This window comes from Sminthopsis crassicaudata, chromosome 6 (genome assembly GCF_048593235.1).
Source record: "Sminthopsis crassicaudata isolate SCR6 chromosome 6, ASM4859323v1, whole genome shotgun sequence".
Lineage (NCBI taxonomy): Eukaryota > Metazoa > Chordata > Mammalia > Dasyuromorphia > Dasyuridae > Sminthopsis > Sminthopsis crassicaudata.
Window position 1 is genome coordinate 67,595,034 of NC_133622.1, and position 20,238 is coordinate 67,615,271.

Sequence of the window (20,238 nt, forward strand, 5' to 3'; positions counted from 1 at the left end):
TGGAGCTTTTCTACCATTGTATGAATTCTGACCTCCCACCTAGCATCAAATTCAAGGAAGCAAAGAGAACAGTGGGATAGGATTTGTTCCCAAGGTTGGTAAGATGATCAGAACATTACATAGAAAAATGCGACATGGAAGGCATTATCGGTTCTGGCTCCACACCGACACTCCTCCTAGGAGGGCAGGGGAAGCACAGCAAACTGCTACGCTCAGGTCTTACCTTGAAACTGATTGACCTGCTGTACTGAATAAGGAGTCCGCTGCTGGAGATGCTGCCGGGGCATATGAGATTGCTGCAACTGCTGGATAGGAAAGAAGGCAAGAGAAGGAAAGAAGGCAGGAAGAAACATGGAGAGGGAAATGGAATCAGAGAAGGAAGGGAAAAGAGGAAGAGGGAAACATCAACATAGATTAATATTCAATTAATTAGTAATTAGTAACTAATTGATAATAATTAGCATGCATAACTTTGAGACAATGTGGTATTATGGAAAAGGTATTGTAAAGAGACCCAGAATTTTAGGTTCAAAGTCCAGCTCTGTTACTTACTACCTCTGTGACCTTGGAAAAGTAATTTCCAGTGAAACAACTTCCAATATCCAAGTAAGCCTGGGATCCGATGCAGGTACTTCCCCCAGAAAGGCAGGTGATAACCACCCATGTAAGCCTGCCAAGTGTATGTGTGTCTAATCACAAATCTGTCACAGTGGATCCACCCAACACTGGGGGCCTTCTTTGAGTTCTCTTGACATCATGTGACTACCAGAAAAGGACGTGGTTCCTTATTCACATTCACACGTGACTGGTTTATCTTTTTCCCACTTTCTGTTTATTATATTTCTTTCTTTTTCTTTGCTGAGGCAATTGGGGTTAAGTGACTTGCCCAGGATCACACAGCCAGGAAGTGTTAAGTGTCTGAAATCAGATTTGAACTCAGGTCCTCTTGACTTCAGGGCTGGTGCTCTCTCTATTGCACCACCTAGTTGCCCCTTGCTTATTATATTTCTTAATTGATATATCTCATACCACTCTTTTCATGTGATTCCTCATTTGTTCTAGGATGCAGCCTGTTTATACCCCCTCTGCATTATTTTTTGGGTGATCCTTGCCTTCTAATTATTTGGAAGCTATAGACTTTTATGACTACAGTCAAATATCATCAGAAGAATATTGATATTGAAAAGAAAGGACCTTTGCTTCAAAAGGAAGCGTAAGGTCATTAAAAGAATTCTCCCCCCATCCTCCCCAAAAAAGAATTTCCCAACATGCAATGTAGTCTGTTCTCTTCCTACTCCATTCTGATCCCAGTTCATTGTCCCTGTTTGATGTTTAACATGTATGTACTAATGGATAAACTCTAAAAGTTCTCCATCCAACTGCATGTCAAGATCTAGATAATGAGAAATCTGCTCTTTTCTGATCAAATTTAAAACAATTTATAAGTACCTACTCTGTGCCAGGTAGTGTACAAGGCATCAGGGATACAAAGACAGAATCAAAGCACTCTTGTTCTGGGAAACAGAACTTATCCACACAGAAATAAGATATAAAGTAGAATTTACTCGTTATCCATTTGTTTGTTCCTATGTGGATGGTTAGGCTAAATTCTTTTCAGTGATTATGGATCTCATTTAGGAGATCATCAGGAATGATGGCAGGATCATCCATCCGCTGCCTTCACATAGTAAGTGATTTGCTCATTAATTGTTATGATAAGGGTAAAGGAGTGTCAGCTTTTTGTGTTTTTGCTTTTTAAGCAGTATCTTCTTATATCATCTTTTAATCTAGATTGTTCCCAGCTGTGACATCACTCTCAGGGTCAGGGCCTTATTGACAGGCTTCCACAACTCTGCTCAAAAGATAAATCAGAAGATGGATAGGGGAATGGGGCTAGGGAGAGCTGGCCTGGATTCAATTTGAGCTATAATAGTGGGCTTGTCAACTTTTCATGTAATAAGTAATTAAATAAGTTATTAATACTTAATTAGATAAGTTATTAACACTCTTTCCCTCTCAAAAGTACTTTGTGTATATTCTTTGTATTTTATTTCTATGTGGGTAAATTGTTTCTCCCATAACAAGAATGCTTCTTTTCTTTCTGTCTTTGTATTACTAGTACCTTGTACAGTGTCTGACACACAGTAGGTACTTATTAACTCTTTGAGCTTGAATTCAATTAACTCATAAAAGAGTTATCCATCACCTCTTGTTCACCATCCCTCTCAGAAGTATTTTCTCCCTCCTCAAATTTTCATCATTTCAATGCCGACATGGTGTTGAACTTCATTACCTCATGGGAGTTCAGCCCAGTTTCCTCTTGTGGTTCTCTGTGGACTGGACTGACCCTGGTGACTGGAACCCTGTTTTCTAACACGCCTGAGCTGGTTCAGCTAAGCACTCACTATCCCTTCCATGTCTTGGCCATAGCAATAACATACACAACAGAAGTCGTCACTTAGAAGGACCACAGGAAAACCTGAAAGTCACTAAGACAGGCTGGAAAAAAGGTTTGCAAAGCGCAGCCTCCTCCCAGAAGCATCATTTATCATTGCCTGAAAGATATTAGTGTGGCTCCTTGTCACATACTGACTGCGGGGTGAAAGGAACAGAGGTTTGTCTTTTTTTTTTTCCAGCTGGCAGGCTGTTGGTTTGCCTTGTAAAAAGGAAGATAATTACATTGGCCACTCAGGAACAAAAACAAAATCACAAACAGAAGCAAAAGATGAGCATACAAATCAAGAAAGCTTCCATTTTCTTCCAGATTTAGAGTCTAGAATGCACTTTCCTTATAAGAATCCTTTACAGTAGGTATCATAAATATTATTATGCCTTATTTTATGGATGAGGAATATAGAGGGAGAGTGGGATGGTGGATGATGTGACAGCTTCGGAATTGGGGAAATCTGAGTTCAAATAACACCTTTGACACTCACTAGCTGCATGACCATGAGCAAATCATTTAAGCTCTGGGTGTCTTAGGCAACTTGGGAAGACTATATTGACAGATGTATTGCTGGAAGTGCTCACATGTCCTTGATGTATCAGCAGAAGCTAAAAGAAAAATAACTTGCTCACTGTTTGTGGAAAATAGCAAGAACCAGAATCCACAACAAATATTTGTTAAGTGCTTATAGTATGTACTGTGCTGTGGGAGACTCCATGTCTAGGTAAGGGAGAATCTACCAGGTGACCAAGCTCCTCCTGCTGCCTCCTGCCTCCATGAATTTCACTTCTGCCTTCTGATGGTTCCCTTTAGGTGCCATCTCCCCTGATCTCTGCAGCTGAAAGTATCTTCTCCCTCATACTTTCCCTTATATTTTGTCTAGGTCATGGGTTCCCAATCTAGGGCACATGTCTCCCCAAACTGTGGCACATATATCCCCAAGGATATCTCTCTCTCTCTCTCTCTCTCTCTCTCTCTCTCTCTCTCTCTCTCTCTCTCTCTCTCTCTCTCTCTCTCTCTCTCTCTCTCTCTCTCTCTCTCTCTCTCTCTCTCTCTCTCTCTCTCTCTCTCTCTTCTCTCTCTCTCTCTCTCTCTCTCTCTCTCTCTCTCTCTCTCTCAGAAAAGTTTGTCAAGATGGCTTAGGGAATATTTGGTAAATAATCTATTGTTCTAATAAAATTAATCTATTATTTTTTAGATTCAGATACATAATAAATACAAGAATTTATTTTTTTTCATATTGAATAGAAGAACCAGGGGAAGTTTATTGGAAGCCAAGGAAAATTGGGAAATCCTGGTCTCTATTTTCTTTGTTATTTTTATATCCTTAATGCTTAGCACTTAATCAATGTTTGTTGACTGAATGGCAGAAATATTGCTGACAGGATGAAATAACAATTAGCAACCAAGTACTTAGAAGAGTGATTCTTCAACTTTTTGAGCCTCAGAATCTTTTTATACTCTTAAAAATTATTTAGGACCCCTCTTCCCAACTAAAAGCTATGGTTCATGTGGATTATAGCTATCGATTTTTGTCAGAAATTAATAGCATTTAGTATTATGATAAAAATAGCTTTGAACCTCTGTGGACCATCAGAAGTTCCCAGATGTTGCTTATTACTGATTAGAATTCCATGTTTAGACACAAGAGAAAATAGGGCAAATGTGAGAAGTAATAGATCCTATCTCTGGCAAACAGGACATCACAATATTTCCACATTTATTTATATATACATCTGCTTTTAAAAATTCCTTTCAAATCAAATCCATTTCAGTCTATACAAACATTTGCGTGACAGGTACTAGGTAATGCTATGTTGAATAGGATTGATTTAATAAATATTTATTAATCTGTGTGGATAAAGCATTGTGATTGGAAGAGATACGAGATAAGGAAGGGGGGGGGCTATCCTGAGAGGAAGTAGTGGTTATGTGTTAGAACTGAAGATAAGCGGAATCTTGTTCAAATTCTGCCTTAACAGCTGTGTGAAACTGAATAAGTCCTTTGACCTAAGTCTCAGTGTTTCTATCTGCAAAATGGAAATTAACTGTACCTATTTTATAAGGACCAAATAAAAGCTGAATTAAAATACTTTCCAGATGACTTCTTCTTCTTCTTCTTCTTCTTCTTCTTCTTCTTCTTCTTCTTCTTCTTCTTCTTCTTCTTCTTCTTCTTCTTCTTCTTCTTCTTCTTCTTCTTCTTCTTCTTCTTCTTCTTCTTCTTCTTCTTCTTCTTCTTCTTCTTCTCCTTCTTCTTTCTTTTTCTTTTTCTTCTTCTTTCTTCTTCTTCTTGTTCTTCTTCTTTCTTCTTCTTCTTCTTTCTTTTTCTTCTTCTTTTTTTGTAAAATGAACCTTTGTTTTCATTGTTTAGGGAATTTTTGGTAAGAAAACTTCCTCTCCTCATGGAGATTGGCCACTGCTTTGCAATTTATAATCTTCAATGGTTTCCTGGTTCCACAAATAACTTGCCTGGGGATACGGAGCCATATTTGTAAAAAACAGGTCTTGAACACCTAGTTTTGTTGATAATAAGGATGGCTCTTTATCCACTATGCCAATCTATTTCTCCTGAAGCTCTTAAATCCATATAATTAAGAGCTCATAGGATTTAGAGTTGGAAAAAGCAAGTGGAATTTCTTATCTCTATTTTACAGATGAGGAAACTGAAGCTTAGAGACAAAACAACTTGCATTAAGTCACAGTGGCAGAGTGAGAGTTCAAAAAAAAGTTCAAGGAAGAAGAAGAGGCTAGTCCTGACCACAAAGCATTAGGGAAAGCTTCCTAGAGAGAATGGCTTTTAATTTGGGCTTTAAAAGATGGGTAGGAATTTAATAGGTGAGGAAGAGGAGCAAGTCTGTTCTAGATTTAAGGGAGAGAATGTGAAAGGAAGAGTGGGGCATGTTCATGGAATCTGTGTTTGGGCACTTACTTATTGATTCTAGTTCAGCTCAAGCACAGAGTATATGGTAGAGGACTACTATTCTATAAAGCTATATAAGTTGTTGGTACCTGGCCAGCTGGACTTTTAATCTTATGAGAAAAGACTGAATTTTTCTTAAGAGCCAGTGAAGTTTAGGTAATACAGAATGCCAGGCCTGAAGTCAGGAAGACGCAGCTCGCTGTGTTCAAATCCAGCTTCAGACACTTACTAACTCTGTGACCCTGGGTAAGGCAGTTAACTGTGTTTGCCTCAGTTTCCTCATCTATAAAATGAGCTGGAGAAGGAGATGTCAAACCACTCTAGTATCTCTGCCAAGAAAATCCCAAATGGGATTTCATCACTGAAATAAATGAACAACTGAAGCGTGATCTGTCCTGATCTCTTCCCAAGGAGACTGGTCTGGGAGCAGTAAGAAGAATGAACTGTCAGGATAATAGGTTCACAAATCTAGAAATAAAAGGGATCTTAGAGTATACTTAATTTTAATCCCAGTAAGATAAGTGTTGCCGAACCAGATTAAAATGTAACAGAAAAAAATAATACAATGTTAATTAGTAGTTTTAAAAGTCAATATAAGGCACTCATCTGATTTAAATTCCACATTACTGATCTAGACCATCCCCCAAAAGCCCAAGGAGGTGAAAGGAGCTAGCTGCTGAAGGTCACATAGGAAATAAGAGGAAGAATCTGGATTTGACCCCAGAATATCAGTTCATGAGCATTTATAAAACTTAGAGATTCATAGAAAGTCAAATACATGTCCCCATCTTCAAGGAACTCTCATTCTTATTTTAACTCTATAGCTAACAGAGTTTTGGAAGCACCTGCTTCTTTTCCTAGGCAGTGGAATCAAGAAGGCAGACAGGAGGAGGATGCTCTAGTGGATCTAGGTAATGAGAGCCTGAGCCAGACTGCTTGGCTGTCAGAATAGAGAAGCCCGGCTGGGTTACTGTTACCTGTTCAGCAAGAATCTGCTGTTGCTGCTGCTGTCTTTGCTCTCTCAGAAACTGCTGCTTCTGCTGCTCCATCAACTGTGCTCTTTGATCAATGAGCATCTGCTTCATGATGGCTGCTTGGGGCTGTGTGGCCAAGAAGCTGGGACCTCCAGGGTTGGCGCCAGTAACCATGCTGCCAGAACCTGGGGCCACCGAAGACTGAATAGGGCCTGTGGGCCGAGAGAGGCCGACTGGGTGCTGATCCTGTGTAGAGAGAGAGACAGTCATGGTTTCAATAGCCAGTCTTATACCTTTTAGAGACAATAGAACGGGAGAGCAAAGAATAATAATGGTGAAAACTCATATTTGCATAATGGTTGGCGTTTATAAAGGACTTTTCTCATAATAATCCTGTGAAGCAGGTCTCATGATCTGAGACCAGCACATTTTCTGGAGTATATTGTTGTACAGCTAAAAGCTTCCAAGTGCCCTACCTAAGCTGTCCCTAAAAGAATCCCAATAATATTCCCGTCTTACTTTCCCATGGCAATGTTAGAAATATTGATCATGAATAAGAAAATGACTTTGTTCTGGAAAATCTGTGATTTACCTAGACCAATTAGGGAAGTTCAAGATGGTGATGGGCTCATCAATCAGTAATTGTAATGTGTTTACAAGAAGGAAGAACACTGATTGCCTAGGGGAAGTCTTTCATGATTTCCTTTATCAATGATTTCCCCCTATTCCAATACCGTGTATGTATGAAAGATAAACATATCTATATAATATAAGCTTATAAGTATATATATATCCATATAGCTATCTATTTTTCTATCATATCTATTCCTCATCTCTAATAGGATATAATCAAAGGCTGGTATTAATTGGGGCCACTAACTTTTTTTTTCTAATTTATTAATTTTAAACATTTTTTCTTAAGTTTTGAATTCTAAATACTCTCCCTCCTTCCTATTTCATTCCCTGCTCACTGAGAAGGCAAGTGATATATTAATTATACACATGAAATCATGTAAAACATATTTCCATGTAAGCCATATTTCAGAAAGAACAAGAAAAATAAAGTGAGAAAATCACACTTTGATTTGCACTCAAAGTTCATAATTTCTTTCTCTGGAGGCAGGCAATATTTTGCTTATCATGAGCTCTTTGGAATTGTCTTAGATCATTGATTGATCAGAGTAGCCAAGTCTTTCACAGCTGATCACTATTACAACACTGCTATTACTGTGCACAATGATTCCTAGTTCTTCTTTACTTTGCTGATGTTCTGGCCATGTTTGCCACAACTTGTTCAGTCATTCCCCAGTTGATGAGCATGTCTCTATTTTTTGCTTTTGCTTTGAGATCATAATTGCTACCTCACTTTTTTTTTTTTTTTAGTTCAGCCAAAGCATATTAGATTCTGCTCCAACCCTTGTTTTAACTCTGTGTGTCTGTCTATTTTAAATGTGTCTCTTGTAAATAGCATATGGCTGGATTCTGGTTTTTAATAAATTCTGCTATCTGCTTCCATTTTATGGGTGAGCTTATCCCATTCACACTTACAGTTATGATGATTAACTGTATTCTCCTTTATCTTACTTTTATTATTTCTGTCTTTAATGTTTATCTTGTCTCTCCTCAAAAGTCTATTTTGCTTCTTATCACTGCCTCCCTTAATCTATCCTCCTTTTCATCCTTTCTTCTTTCTCTTATCCTCATTCCCTTTTATTTCCCTGCTGAGTAAATTATATTTCTATATAACTAAGTGTGTATATGTATTCTTCCCTCTTTTTACCAATTTTGATGACAGTGATCTTCAAGCATTGGTGAATCCTCCCCCCATTTTCCCTCCATTGTATCAGTTCTTTTTTGCATGTCTCTTTTATGTGAGAACATTTTGCCCATTCTACCTTTCCATACCCCCTTCTCCCAGTACATTCCTCTTTTCACTCCTTCATTTTTTTTAGATCATGTCAAATAACTGACTCATATTTGTGGCCTCTGATTATGTAAATTCTTTTAAATTGTTCTAAAATTGATTGAGTTCTTAGGAGTTTTTTATATCTATATATCTATATATCTGTTTCTCGAATAGGAATATAAAGAGTTTAAATTTATTGAAACCTTTCTAATCACTTTTTCATTTTTACTTTTCTTATGCTCTTATTGGGTCTTCTGTTTGAATGTTAAATTTTCTATTCAGCTCTGGCTTTTTTTGAAAGTTTTTTATTCATTAAATATAATTTCCCCCTCTGAAGAACTATACTGGGTAGATCATTTTTGGTTATAATCCTAGTTCCTTTGCCTTCTGGAATATCACAATTCAAGCCCTCTGCTCTTTTAATGTTGAAGTTACTAAATAATGTGAGATCATGGGTGTGGCTCCATAGTATTTGAACTGTTTCTTTCTAGTTGCTTGACATATTTTTTCCTTTGGAAAAAAGGAGCTTTGGAATTTGGTTATAATATTCCTAGGAGTTTTCACTTAGGAATCTCTTTCAGAAGGTGTTTGGTGGATTATTTAATTTTCTATTTTATCCTCTGGATTTAAGATTGGGGCAATTTTCCTTGATAATTTCTTGAAATATGATGTTTAAGCTCTTTCTTTGGTCATAACTTTTGGATAGTCCAGGAATTTAAAAATTATTTCTTCTTGATCTATTTTCCAGGTCACTTGTTTTTCCAATGAGGTATTTCACATTTTTTTTCTATTTTTTTTTCATTCTTTTGACTTTGTTTTATTGTTTCTTAATGTTTCATAAAGATATTAGCTGTTACTTGCTAAATTATTATTATCTTCTTCATTGAGATTTTGTACCTTCCCCCCCAGTGGTCAATTCTGCTTTTTAAAAAGTTATTTTCTTAGTGAACTTCTGTATATATATTTTTTTAACCGTAAGGCCAAATCAGTTTTTAAAGTTTTATTTTCTTTAACATTTTTGTTCCTCTTTTACAAGCTGTTAATTCTGTTAATTCATAATTTTCATGTATCACTCTAATTTTTTCCCCAAATTTTCTTCTATCAATTTTATCTCTTTAACTCTTCCAGGAATTTCTGTGAAGCTTTGTTTTAGCTGTTTTCATCTTGTTGACTTCTAAATTTATATCTTGGTCTTTCTTACCATGATAGCAGTTTTTTATGGTCAATTTTTTTGGGGAGGGATTGGTTGCTTATTTATTTATTTATTGGCTGATGCAATTGGGGTTAAGTGACTTGCCCAGGGTCACACAGTTAGGCAGTATTAAGTATCTGAGGCCATATTTGAACTCAGGTCTTCCTGACTTCAGGGCACAGGCTGCTGTGCCATCTAGTTGCCCCTGTTTGCTTATTTTTCTAACATATTTCTTGACTTTGAATTTTATGTTAAAGTAGAGTTTGCCCAAGTCGGGGTGAAGAGGCATTGTATCAAGGGATTTTTGTGTTGCCTTTTCAGGGCTGGTTCTGGGGGTCTGCAAAATTTTGGTGCTTCCAAGGGGTTGTGATTCTGAGAGAAGTTATGGTCATTGCTCTCCTTGTCTATGTTCTGCTGTTTACCCAGGAAGAACCCCTGGTCACCTAGAGCCATAAGCACTAGTATTCTCTTTGTCTTGAAAAGGGACCTCCCTTAGAGACCTCCTTTCCACCTTGAAAATGTAATCTGGAACTGATACCTAGAACTGTTCATGAGCAATAGAGTTGCCAATCAGTGTCAGCTGTACCCAGTGCTGGCAAAAGGTCCCCTATAATCTTTTTTTCTGGCCAACTATCTGATATCCCACATCCCCTTCCCACCACTAAGTGCTCTTGAAGCTGCTTCTGTAGCCACTGTTGTGTGTGGGTTCCAGATAATTCTCTATTTTGGCTCTTCTGCCACCTCCCAAGTTTTCTTAGGCTAGAAAAAATGTCTTATCCTGACCTTCTGCTGCTCTGCTGCTTCAAGATTTGATTTGAGGCATTATTTTAAAGTTTGGAGGGGAATATTGGAGGAATTCCTCTGGATGGCTGCCCCCAATCAATCATTGTAACTTTGCCCTCCCCCACTTTAATTTTAAGAAATTGGAATAAAAAAATTTTTCTTTTTGATCCATTCTTGTGACTTCATTGATATGGGGGGAATTCTCAGTGTATCTTGACCAATGCAGCCTGGAATCTTCCCTGATTGAGGAAGGATCTCAGAGGTGAGGTGAATTGCCCAGAGTCACTCTGCCAGTATGTGCCACAGGAAAAGACTTAATTTCAGGTCTTATGATTCCAAGGCCAGCTTTCTATCCACTATACCTGGGTGCCTCTCTAATAGAGCAATGGGAGGAACAAACGAGGAAAGCTGAGCATGAAAATAATAGAGCTAAGTGTTATAATCAAATACAACTTACACAAATTAATTTGACACTTAATTTTATATATATGTATATGTATAAATAATTGTTATTGTGCAGCACTGCACAGTAATTAGGCATAAATAGTAAGTAGTTAATGTAAATGACTATGTTTAATGTTATTTTCTCCTAGTCAGATAAATTTATACAGTTTAACATTCTTTTGTTGTGTTAGTGCTCAACATCTATAGTTAATATCAATTGATTTTAACTGATTTTAACCCTTCTTTCTCCTTCTTTTCTATCTTCTAAAAGAAAAAGGCAACTTTCAATTGCCTAATCTTTGTAGCCCAGGATGAACTTCCCTGTGTATCTCTGAATGTGAGGAAGCACAAAATCACAGATTTTCTGGAAAGGGCCTCAAAAGGCCATATGGTCCTACCCTCCCCCCATTTTACGTGTGAAAAAATCCCAGACCTACAGCCAATCCTTTCTCCTCCATCACTCCTACAAGTGAGATATGGATCAAGGATTGCAACATAGATCTTCTGAAGTGGAGGAAATGTCTATCTGATCTTTCCCTACCAGCTAGAAAAACTAAACTATAGAGATGGCTTCTCTGGGACTACCAGCTGATGGTATGACGGAGGGCAGAGTATACATCTGCTACATTTGCTTCATAAGGAGGGGGGGATTGTTAAATGTAAGTGAAGACCAAAAAAGGGATAAACAAGCTAAATCTCTGTCTAAGTAGACAAGGGAAGGAATGGGAGAATATTGAGTGTGTGGAAGAAAATCTACTTGTGTGCAGAATGAATACAGAGAGGCTTGGAGAGACTTACATGAACTAATGCTAAGTGAAATGAGCAGAACCCGGAGATCATTATACATGGCAACAAGAAGACTATATGATGATCAATTCTGATGGACGTGGTTCTCTTCGACAATGAGATGAACCAAATCAATTCCAATGGTTCAGTGATGAAGAGAACCAGCTACACCCAGCAAAAGAACTCTGAGAAATGAGTGTGGACCACAACATAGCATTTCCACTCCTTCTATTTTTGTCTGTTTTCCTTCTCAGGTTATTTTTACCTGATTTCTAAATCTGATTTTTCTTGTTATCTTGCAATCTTGCAAATATCAGTTATCTTGCAAGATAACTGTATAAATATGTATACATATATTGGATTTAACATATACTTTAACATATTTAACATGTATTGGACTACCTGCCATCTAAGGGAGGGAGTAGGGGGAAGGAGGGGTAAAGTTGGAACAGAAGGTTTTGCAAGGGTCAATGTTGAAAAATTATCCATGCATATGTTTTGAAAATAAAAAATTTTTAATAAAATAAAAAAAAGAAAATCTACCTGTGGCCTTAGCACAGTACCTGCACGTAGTAATGCTTATTAACTTGATTTGATAACTTACTATCAACATTTTTTCTTTTTTTCCCAGCTTTTTGGCTACTTCCTAAAATGCTTCAGCTAATTTACTCAACCTGAACAAGTTATATAATAAGACCATACTAATTATTTATGTGACTGTGGATTGGTCACTTTTCTTTACCAGTACTCACTTATTCTAGTACTCATTCATCAGCTTTTTCCCTATCTCTGAACATTTGCAAAACAGATCTTCTTGCCTAGAGAGTGCTCTTCTCTTCAGCACCACTTTTCAGAATTCTTATTCTCCTTCTAGGACTGCTCAGGTGGATTCTTTGGGAAACCTTTGCAGACTGGATGTTCTCATCCTCCTCAGGTTAATGTCTGTTTTCTTATCCATGTACCTGTTGTATTCCTTTATCTATCTCTATCTCTATATAAGTATAGATATAGATAGATATATATGTGTGTATGTGTATGTATGTATGTGTGCCCCCCTCCTACTTCACACTCTACTCCTCCCAGTTGGCAGTTGATAAATGTTTAATAATAATGATGATAGCCAACATTTCATTGGGCAGTTAGACAGCAGAATAAAGCATCTGGTCTGGAGTCGGGAATAGTCATCTTCCCCAAATCAAATCTGACCTCACATATTTCCCAGCTGTGTGATACTGCGTAAATCATTTAACTCTGTTTATCTCAATTTCTTCATCTGTAAAATGAGCTGAAGAAAGAAATAGCAAGCCACTCCAGTATTTTTGCTAAGAAAATTCCAAATGAATTGAACTTGGCTAAAAATTATTAACCAAAAATAACATTTAGATAACACTAATATACTAAGTACTTTACAATTGTCATCTCATTTGATCCTCACAACAGCTGGGAGGCAGGTGATATTACTGTCCCTTTCTTACAGATGAGGAAACCGAGGCAAAAAAGAGTTAAATGATTTCCCCAGGGTCAAATAGTTATCATGTCTGAAACAGAATTTGAACTCAGGTATTTCTGACTCCAAGTTTGATGTTCTATCCATGGTACCAGTCTTGACACTGGATATTTTGTACTATACTCCTATAGGTACTTTTCCTTACCTTCCTTCAGCTTCCTTTTATTTATTTTTTAAATTTTCTTTTTTTCTGAGGCTGGGGTTAAGTGACTTGCCCAGGGTCACACAGCTAGGAAGTGTTAAGTGTCTGAGACCAGATTTGAACTTGGGTCCTCCTGAATTCAAGGCTGGTGCTCTATCCACTGCGCCACCTAGCTGTCCCTTCAGCTTCCTTTTAAATCTGTTGTCTTCCTACCTTAGAATTGTAAGCTCCTTGAAGAACACTGCCTGTCATGTAGTAACTACTTACTAGATGCTTGTTGACTTGACTTGATGGGATGATAATTTCCATGAGCTGAGGCAAGTATTCATGCTCTCTGGGTCACAATTTCATCACCCAGAAGGCAGAACTAGATGGCCTTGAAGGTCCTTTCCAGTTCTACATCCAGGAATCTGTAAGTCCTAGAAGTCAGTGATGAGAGTGCGTTCTGGTCTCAGGAGCCAAGCCAGTCCCAATGCTCCTTCATGGTGGGAATGGAAAACATTAGCAGTAAGACTGCCTAGTGAATGAATGCAGCACTGCATTTGGGAGCCAAGAAAACATGGATTCCCAATTCTGATTCAGATGCTTAATAGCTTTGAGAATTTGGACAAATCACTTAAACTTTCTGGTCCTTGATCTTTGTCAAACCTCCTTTCAGGGCTAGTCTTAGGATTAGGCAAAGCTTTCCTGCTTTTTCCCCAAAGAATTGTTCTACTTGCTTGCTTAAGTTAAAAAATCCTTTAATAGAGAACTCAGTCTTATTTAGAGACACTTCGAGTATCTCGTGTTGTTAATATTCTCTGTCTTTAGACGTGGTGGGTTTTGTGAGTTTTTCTGACCAAATTTTTTTTTTTCATCCAATAGCCAACCTTCTGGTGATCCACACTAGATAAACAGCCATATTTAAGAAGGAAATTCCTATTCGGTGTGGTCCAAGAGACCCACTGAACTCATTCATATTAACATCTAACTTAGTCAATCATCAAGTCTAAATGACTAATAACAGATACCTTGTTTTGATGGGCATATGCTGGAGAACAAAGGGAGAATATAGGGCACAGACCATTATGTTTTTGTCTATATTCTCACCAAGAAAGATCTCACAGGATCTTGTACGTGGTAGGTATTTAATGATTGTTTGTTGAACTGAAATCACTAATGATCAGAAAAAATGCTAATTAAAATAACCCTGAGATATCAGTCACATTCCTCAAGTTAGTAAAAAGAGGGAAAGATGGCAGAGCCATCTTGTCTGGGGGATGGTGGGAAGACACTGGATACCTTTTACACACCTGATGGTGTGAGGAGGGCAGAGTATACATTTGTTACGTTTGCTTCATAAGGAGAGAGGAGGGATTGTCTTTTTCTAAGGCTCTGGTAATAGGAGGGCATGTGTAGACTTTTGAAGGATAATATTTCTTCAAACAAAACAAGGGAAATCATAAATTTATGTTGAAAAAAATGAAAACCTTAAGATTTTTATAAAAAGTTCTTTGGGGTTATGAGTGGGTGAGATGGTTGACTGATGGTCTGAGGTATGGAGACAGGAGTCAAATCAATAACTTCAGCTACCTGAACCCTGAGCTGGATTTTAGTGCCTCTGGTTCAAAGAAATGATGCTTATTCGATTCTCTTCCCCAATTTTCTGGATTTCAAATCCCAGTCTTTCTAAGGAGGATACAACATATGTATTGTAATATGAGCAAGTGGAGATTCTGAACTTTCCTCATCCGATTACAGGTCACTGAAGCTGAAGGAGACAATGATTTTGGTTTTAATCATTATTCTGTTCTCCCTTTCTAGATCTCCCTTTCCTCTTAATGAAGAATCTTAGCAGGTGACCCAGTGGGCCACAAACCTTACATGGTTCTTTATATGTTCTTATTCCTCAATAAGAAGGAAGAAAATCACTTCACTAACCAGCAGCAACAACAACAAAAGCCCCCTTCCTCCCTACCCCCCACCCCGCCCCGCCATCCTGGCAGTTTTCTGAGGACTACAGAGAAGGGGTAGGAGGTGCGAAGAAAGACCCCCCCCCAAAAGGCAACTTGCGTGTCTTCTAAAAACAGAGGTGGTAAAAATAGCCCCACACGACCGACAGCTGCCTATTTAGAAATGTCTGCGTAGAAGAGTTTCTTTCCTGTGAAGTGTTTTCAGGAACATCGGTTATGTTTGGCTAACGGGGCGCTCTGGTCGCTCTGGGGACCCTGAGGGTCGCAGGCCCATTCTGCAGAAGGGCGAGACGCAGGCTTGCCCTTGGAGTGATGGAGTTGCAGGTCCCAGGGCTTTGGGAGGGGGCTCAGCCTGTCTGGTGCACCCTCAGACGCCTGTCTGAGAACGAGAAGGGGCTTGCTGTTCTTTCCCTGCCCCAGCAGATGGTGATGTCAGCCCGATTCTCTGCCATCCAGCCTGTCTTGGGTGACTGTTGCTCCCTCCCACCCCCACCTCTGTCCCTGTCTCCCCCTCCTCCTTCCACCCCTCCCCCACACTTGCAGATGGCTTAATCATGACTACTGTTCCTCCTCCTTCTCTCCCCCACCCCCTCAGTGCGTCTGGGATAATGCTGCTAACGTAGAGCCAGGCAGTCAAGTGTTACAGCGTACAGCAGGTAGCCTGGCAACTGAGAGCATAATACTGAACAGATGGTGTTCCTACAGCATGATGGACATCACACACGACAGCCTGAGACAATCCAGGAATTCCCTGGTGATTTGAGGCCCTCTTTCCACAAAATGAGTTCTCTCTCCAGTGCCATGGATCTTTGGGATGAGCCCCCTCCCCTTCTCTCCAACTGACACCCGACTAGTAAACTGGTTTCTTATTACCCACTATTCTTCAGCCTGAGGGGGCGGGGCCTTGTGAGGAGGGCTGCGAGGGAAGGGGAGGATGGATGACCCAGGCAGGGCAAGTGGGGGCCAGCAGAAGGAAGGCTGCCGGTGTCGGGCTTGAGGCATGGGGGTGGGGGTCACCTGTGGCCCTTGCTGGCTGAGAGGGCAGGAGGGCTGGTCTGAGGAGGAGGGCACGAGCCCGCCGGCCTACCTGTCCCCGGCTGCCTCCTCTCCCAGTCCCAAGGCTGCCCAAAGAGCAGCCTAAATGAATTTGGGGATTTGATTCCCCAACTCCCCCGAGGGGTAATTTAGACTCTCCTAGAACCACGCGGTATCCTTAAGCGTCCTAAGAGGCTTCCAATAAAAAAGTCAGACATGGAGGTGGAGGTGGGAGGGGGGAGGATGGTGAAGGCTACCAGCACAGTCTCTCTCCCTCCTTCCCTACCCCTGCTTTTCCCTAACAAAGAAACAAACAAGCCCTTCCTTCCTCTAAGAGCCAGGGCAGCAGGGCCTGGGCTCCAGCTCAGCTTCCAAATGCATCTGGTCCTCCCTCCTGACGAAGCTTCCTTCCACCAGAGCACATACATGCTGCTCTCTACTAATGAGCTCAGGAAGCTGAGACAGACCCCGGCTGTCAAATTTCTACCCGCCCAACAACACATAATATATGCCTGGGGTTGGAGAGGAAATGGGAGCAGAAGGGGAAAGAGGGAAAGAAAAAGGGGGTGGGGTGGGGGGCGCTCTCAGGATTTTCATGGCAAGAAAAAGAAGAAATCCTTGGGGGGGGGAATATTTCTTCTCCAAAATCTAACCTTCCCAGTCCCCTGCTAATTGCTATATTCATACAGACTATATATGTATCTCATCCATCAGGAAACAGAAATGGAACAAATGATTTTTAAAAAAATTGCATCAAACCAGGGCCAAGAAGTCCTGCTATTCCAATGCAGCTCTCGTCTATCCCAAGGACCCTCTATGTCTGAAACCCGTAAGTGCCGTTCGTAGGTTTCCTCCTGAAGCAGAGCATGCATTTATATCTATCTGAGGATCTGACGACATTGGGTAGTGGTTGTTCCAGTTTTTGAAAGGTAGCAGTGAATCTGTCATTCTGAACACCGTGTCTGCTTGAAAACAAAGATTGAAGTCCAACTGTTCTATGTCAGTGATTAGAACAAAGAATCCACGAGAATTTGGAGGGATGTACATGGCTGTTAGATGGGATGGGTCAGGGCGGGACTTAGTGTAAAGGATGCCGGTAGTTAGCTTGCAACTTAATTGATTTAATCCACAGATATCTGTTAGGTGTCCCTGTACCCAAGAACCTGTGCTCAGTGCTAGAGACACAAAGACAGAAATGAAACCTACCTGCCCTCTGAGAGCTTATAGAATACTGGAGGGTGGGGCAGAGAAGCCAATATGTACAAGGAAATATATTTCCAAAGGAAGCACCTGACCCATACTTTGAAGGAAACAAGCTAGGTTCCCAAGCAGGCGAGGGTCCCAGCTCATCACAGGCTTTCCTGCAGGACTTGGGAAGCCAGCTGATGACCATCTCCAACTCTCCCTCATAAAACAGATCCTAGTAATGGCAATTCACATTATCATTCTTCCCCTGAGGTGGATAATATTTCAAATAGTACATTCTCAGCCTCCCTTTTACAGATAAGGAACCAGTGGTTACTCAGAGAAAGAACTTAAATAATTTTGTATTTAGAGCTGGAAAGAACTCTAGTCCAACCATCTTATTGTATAGATGTTGAGTTTTTTGGTTTCTTCCTTCTGTTTATGGCTGAATAGGCTAATTTTATGACCTTTCTTAAAATGTCAAATGGAGGCTCCCTTTTTGGGGTATCAGAACAACTTGTAAGAAAAGACTATGCTTCCTGGGTTCTTTCTAGTGCTCTTTTTGATCCCATATTGATTCTCTACCTTTCTAGTCCCTTATATCCAGCCTCACCTCCTGACCTTCCCCACCCAGGCAGGTGAAATCACTCACCCAAGCTCAGTTATGATCTGAACCCAGGCCCCCTAACTGCAATCTTACATTTCTTCTCATGAGCCATGCTCTCATCCAGGAGAACATGATTTTTATTATCAGATCACAGGATTAGGGACTGCACTTGGAGCTAGACCAATCTATTTGATGATAGAAGTCATCAAATTTAAATTGATAGATGCTGAAACGGAGGCAGGTCAGGTGTCCGACTTCAGAGCTATTTCCTCCTCCTCGACTATGTGATGAATCCCTTTGTAATACATCTGTGGATGTGATGTTGTTTTAAAGAAAAACCTTAAAAAATGCCAAATAACACCTCTATGAAGAACCATTAATATCAACAGCCCTAGCCTCTAAGTATCGGCTGGTTGAAAGCACCAAGATCCAGGCAGAACATATAATCCAGGCCCTTCTCTGCATTACACAGCTGACCCTGCATTTTCCCAAGGCATTTGCTGAAGGGTAGAATTGCCAAGTTTTCTATCACAATTTCTTGTATGTTTGGGAATAAAATGATTTTTTCCCTCATCTTTTCAGGCCGGCAATGTTTGCGATGTGAAACCAGGAATTCCCAAATTATCAAATGTTCACAGCAATGATGACAACGGACTGGCAAAACATCCTACATTAGCAGACAAACATGGCCATTACGTTATCTGGCAGCACTATTGTGGAGGGAGAGAGGGAAAGAGAAGGAAGGAGGCAAGCAGACAGATGGAGAGAGAACAAGAACAGTATTTGAGGCCAGAATGAAGCACTCAAAGTTCTGAAAATCATTCCTGGGTTTCTAGATGGTAACCTGGGAAATGACCCAAGACAATTCCCTAGTGGGCTGACCTCTTGGGAGGATTCTGGAAGTAAAAATGGGGAAGGTCAGGCTATACAGGGACTAGAAAAGTAGAGAGATATACGGGATCAAAAGGAGCGCTAGAAAAGACCCAGAAAGCACAGTCTTTTCTTACAAGTTGTCCGATACTCCAAATAGGGAGCCTCCATTTGACATTTTAAGATAGGCCATAAAATTAGTCTATTCAACCATAAACGAAGGGAGAAACCACAAACCCCAACATTTCCCTTTGAAGCTGGATAAGGTGTCAGGACAAAACTTTGTTCTGAGGAGGATGGTCCCTTAAGAGAATTTTATCTTCTTTTTTAAAGGAAATTTTCACACTGGTCTGGAGAGCTGCCTGCAATAAAAAACTATGTTCTCCAACAAGAATGGTGATCACAGATCAGCAAGCTGCTAGAGACAGTACGGCCCATTGGCTTGGGTTTTTTTTTAACCCCATGTGGCAGTTATACCCCCAAGATTCTTAGTTTTGGGGGGCACGGTGCTTGAATCTTAATCAGACAAACAGCATTTGAAGGTTTGCAAAGCGCTTTACATTCATCACCAATCTTATGAAGTCCATTACTTGAATAGCAGTTAGTATCTTGGGACCCAAATCAAAGACTACTAAATGTGTTAAGCATAAACCTTTAAAGAGGAAACGTGCTACTTTGCTCAATTACTTTGACTGCAAAATTCTACCCAGCTCGACAATGGAATTAGAATCTTAGAAGACTTGATGTGAAGGGGACCCCTGAGACCATCTAGTCCGGCCTCATCATTTGACAACTCCATGTAGTGGAAAGAACTGAGCCGGGCAGGGTGAACGGGCTGCTTCTTAGAGGGTGTTAATGGGCCTCCAAGACCTTTTGGAGCCTCCGGACAAGAGATTTTGGCCCCCAGCTAGTAAGAAGGGAAAGGCTTAGGGAACAGGCTGGAGAAACACTGATAAAAGGAAGTTCCTCCAAGAGAAAACCTCTCTCTAGCAATGGAGATGGGCCTTATTCCTCCAACTTAGAGTCTTACAGAGTTCTCAAGCACTGAGATGTTAAGCATTTTGCTTTTCAGCATGGCACAGTTATAAGAAAGCTCTTCTAGGATGCTCTCAGGAGGCTGCTTTCTTTTCAATCGCTGTCCTTGGTAGTCACACCCTAGAGGAAGTTCTCTTCCCAACCTGATCCTGGCCCAGCCCCACTCAAGGGCAGCCTTCCCAGCAGCTCCCTTTAAGATAATCCAGGTCTTTCTGTGCAAGAGGGTGAACGTCCTAGCCTTTGTCTTGTCACTGGTTCAGGGAGAGAGAGAGGCTGAAGACTTTGCATAGCTTTGCCTCCCTTAAATCCAATTCACATCCAAGTGAAGACTTCATCTGTGATGTCATCAGTCAAATCTGTGATGTCATCAGTCAGATCTGTGATGTCTTCCCAAATGAAGGACTGAACAACAACAATTCAGTGTGGCTCCAGGAACAAGACCAGAGTGAAAGAG

The 20,238-nt window shown here is 40.2% G+C and overlaps 1 protein-coding gene and 1 long non-coding RNA gene across 6 annotated transcripts in view; one reads left to right on the forward strand and one right to left on the reverse strand.

Annotated features, from left to right (window-relative positions):
- MAML3 (mastermind like transcriptional coactivator 3) overlaps nt 1–20,238 on the reverse strand; it is a 531,295-nt gene that overhangs the window by 9,054 nt on the left and 502,003 nt on the right. For 3 of the 4 annotated variants that reach the window (XM_074274770.1, XM_074274768.1, XM_074274771.1), the window contains exons 3-4: nt 6,344–6,586; nt 224–305 (exon numbers count right to left, since the gene is read on the reverse strand). In XM_074274770.1, coding sequence (XP_074130871.1) covers nt 224–305; nt 6,344–6,586 — 325 coding nt within the window. The remainder of the gene's footprint in view (nt 1–223; nt 306–6,343; nt 6,587–20,238) is intronic. The other variant, XM_074274769.1, reaches the window with a different exon arrangement.
- Nucleotides 15,682–19,682, forward strand: LOC141546747 (uncharacterized). Of its 2 annotated transcripts, none has more exons than XR_012483409.1 (3): nt 15,682–15,905; nt 16,802–16,916; nt 19,083–19,682. It is a non-coding gene; the product is annotated as an uncharacterized LOC141546747 (long non-coding RNA). The 2 variants fall into 2 exon arrangements; XR_012483408.1 differs by lacking the exon at nt 19,083–19,682 and adding an exon at nt 18,462–18,907.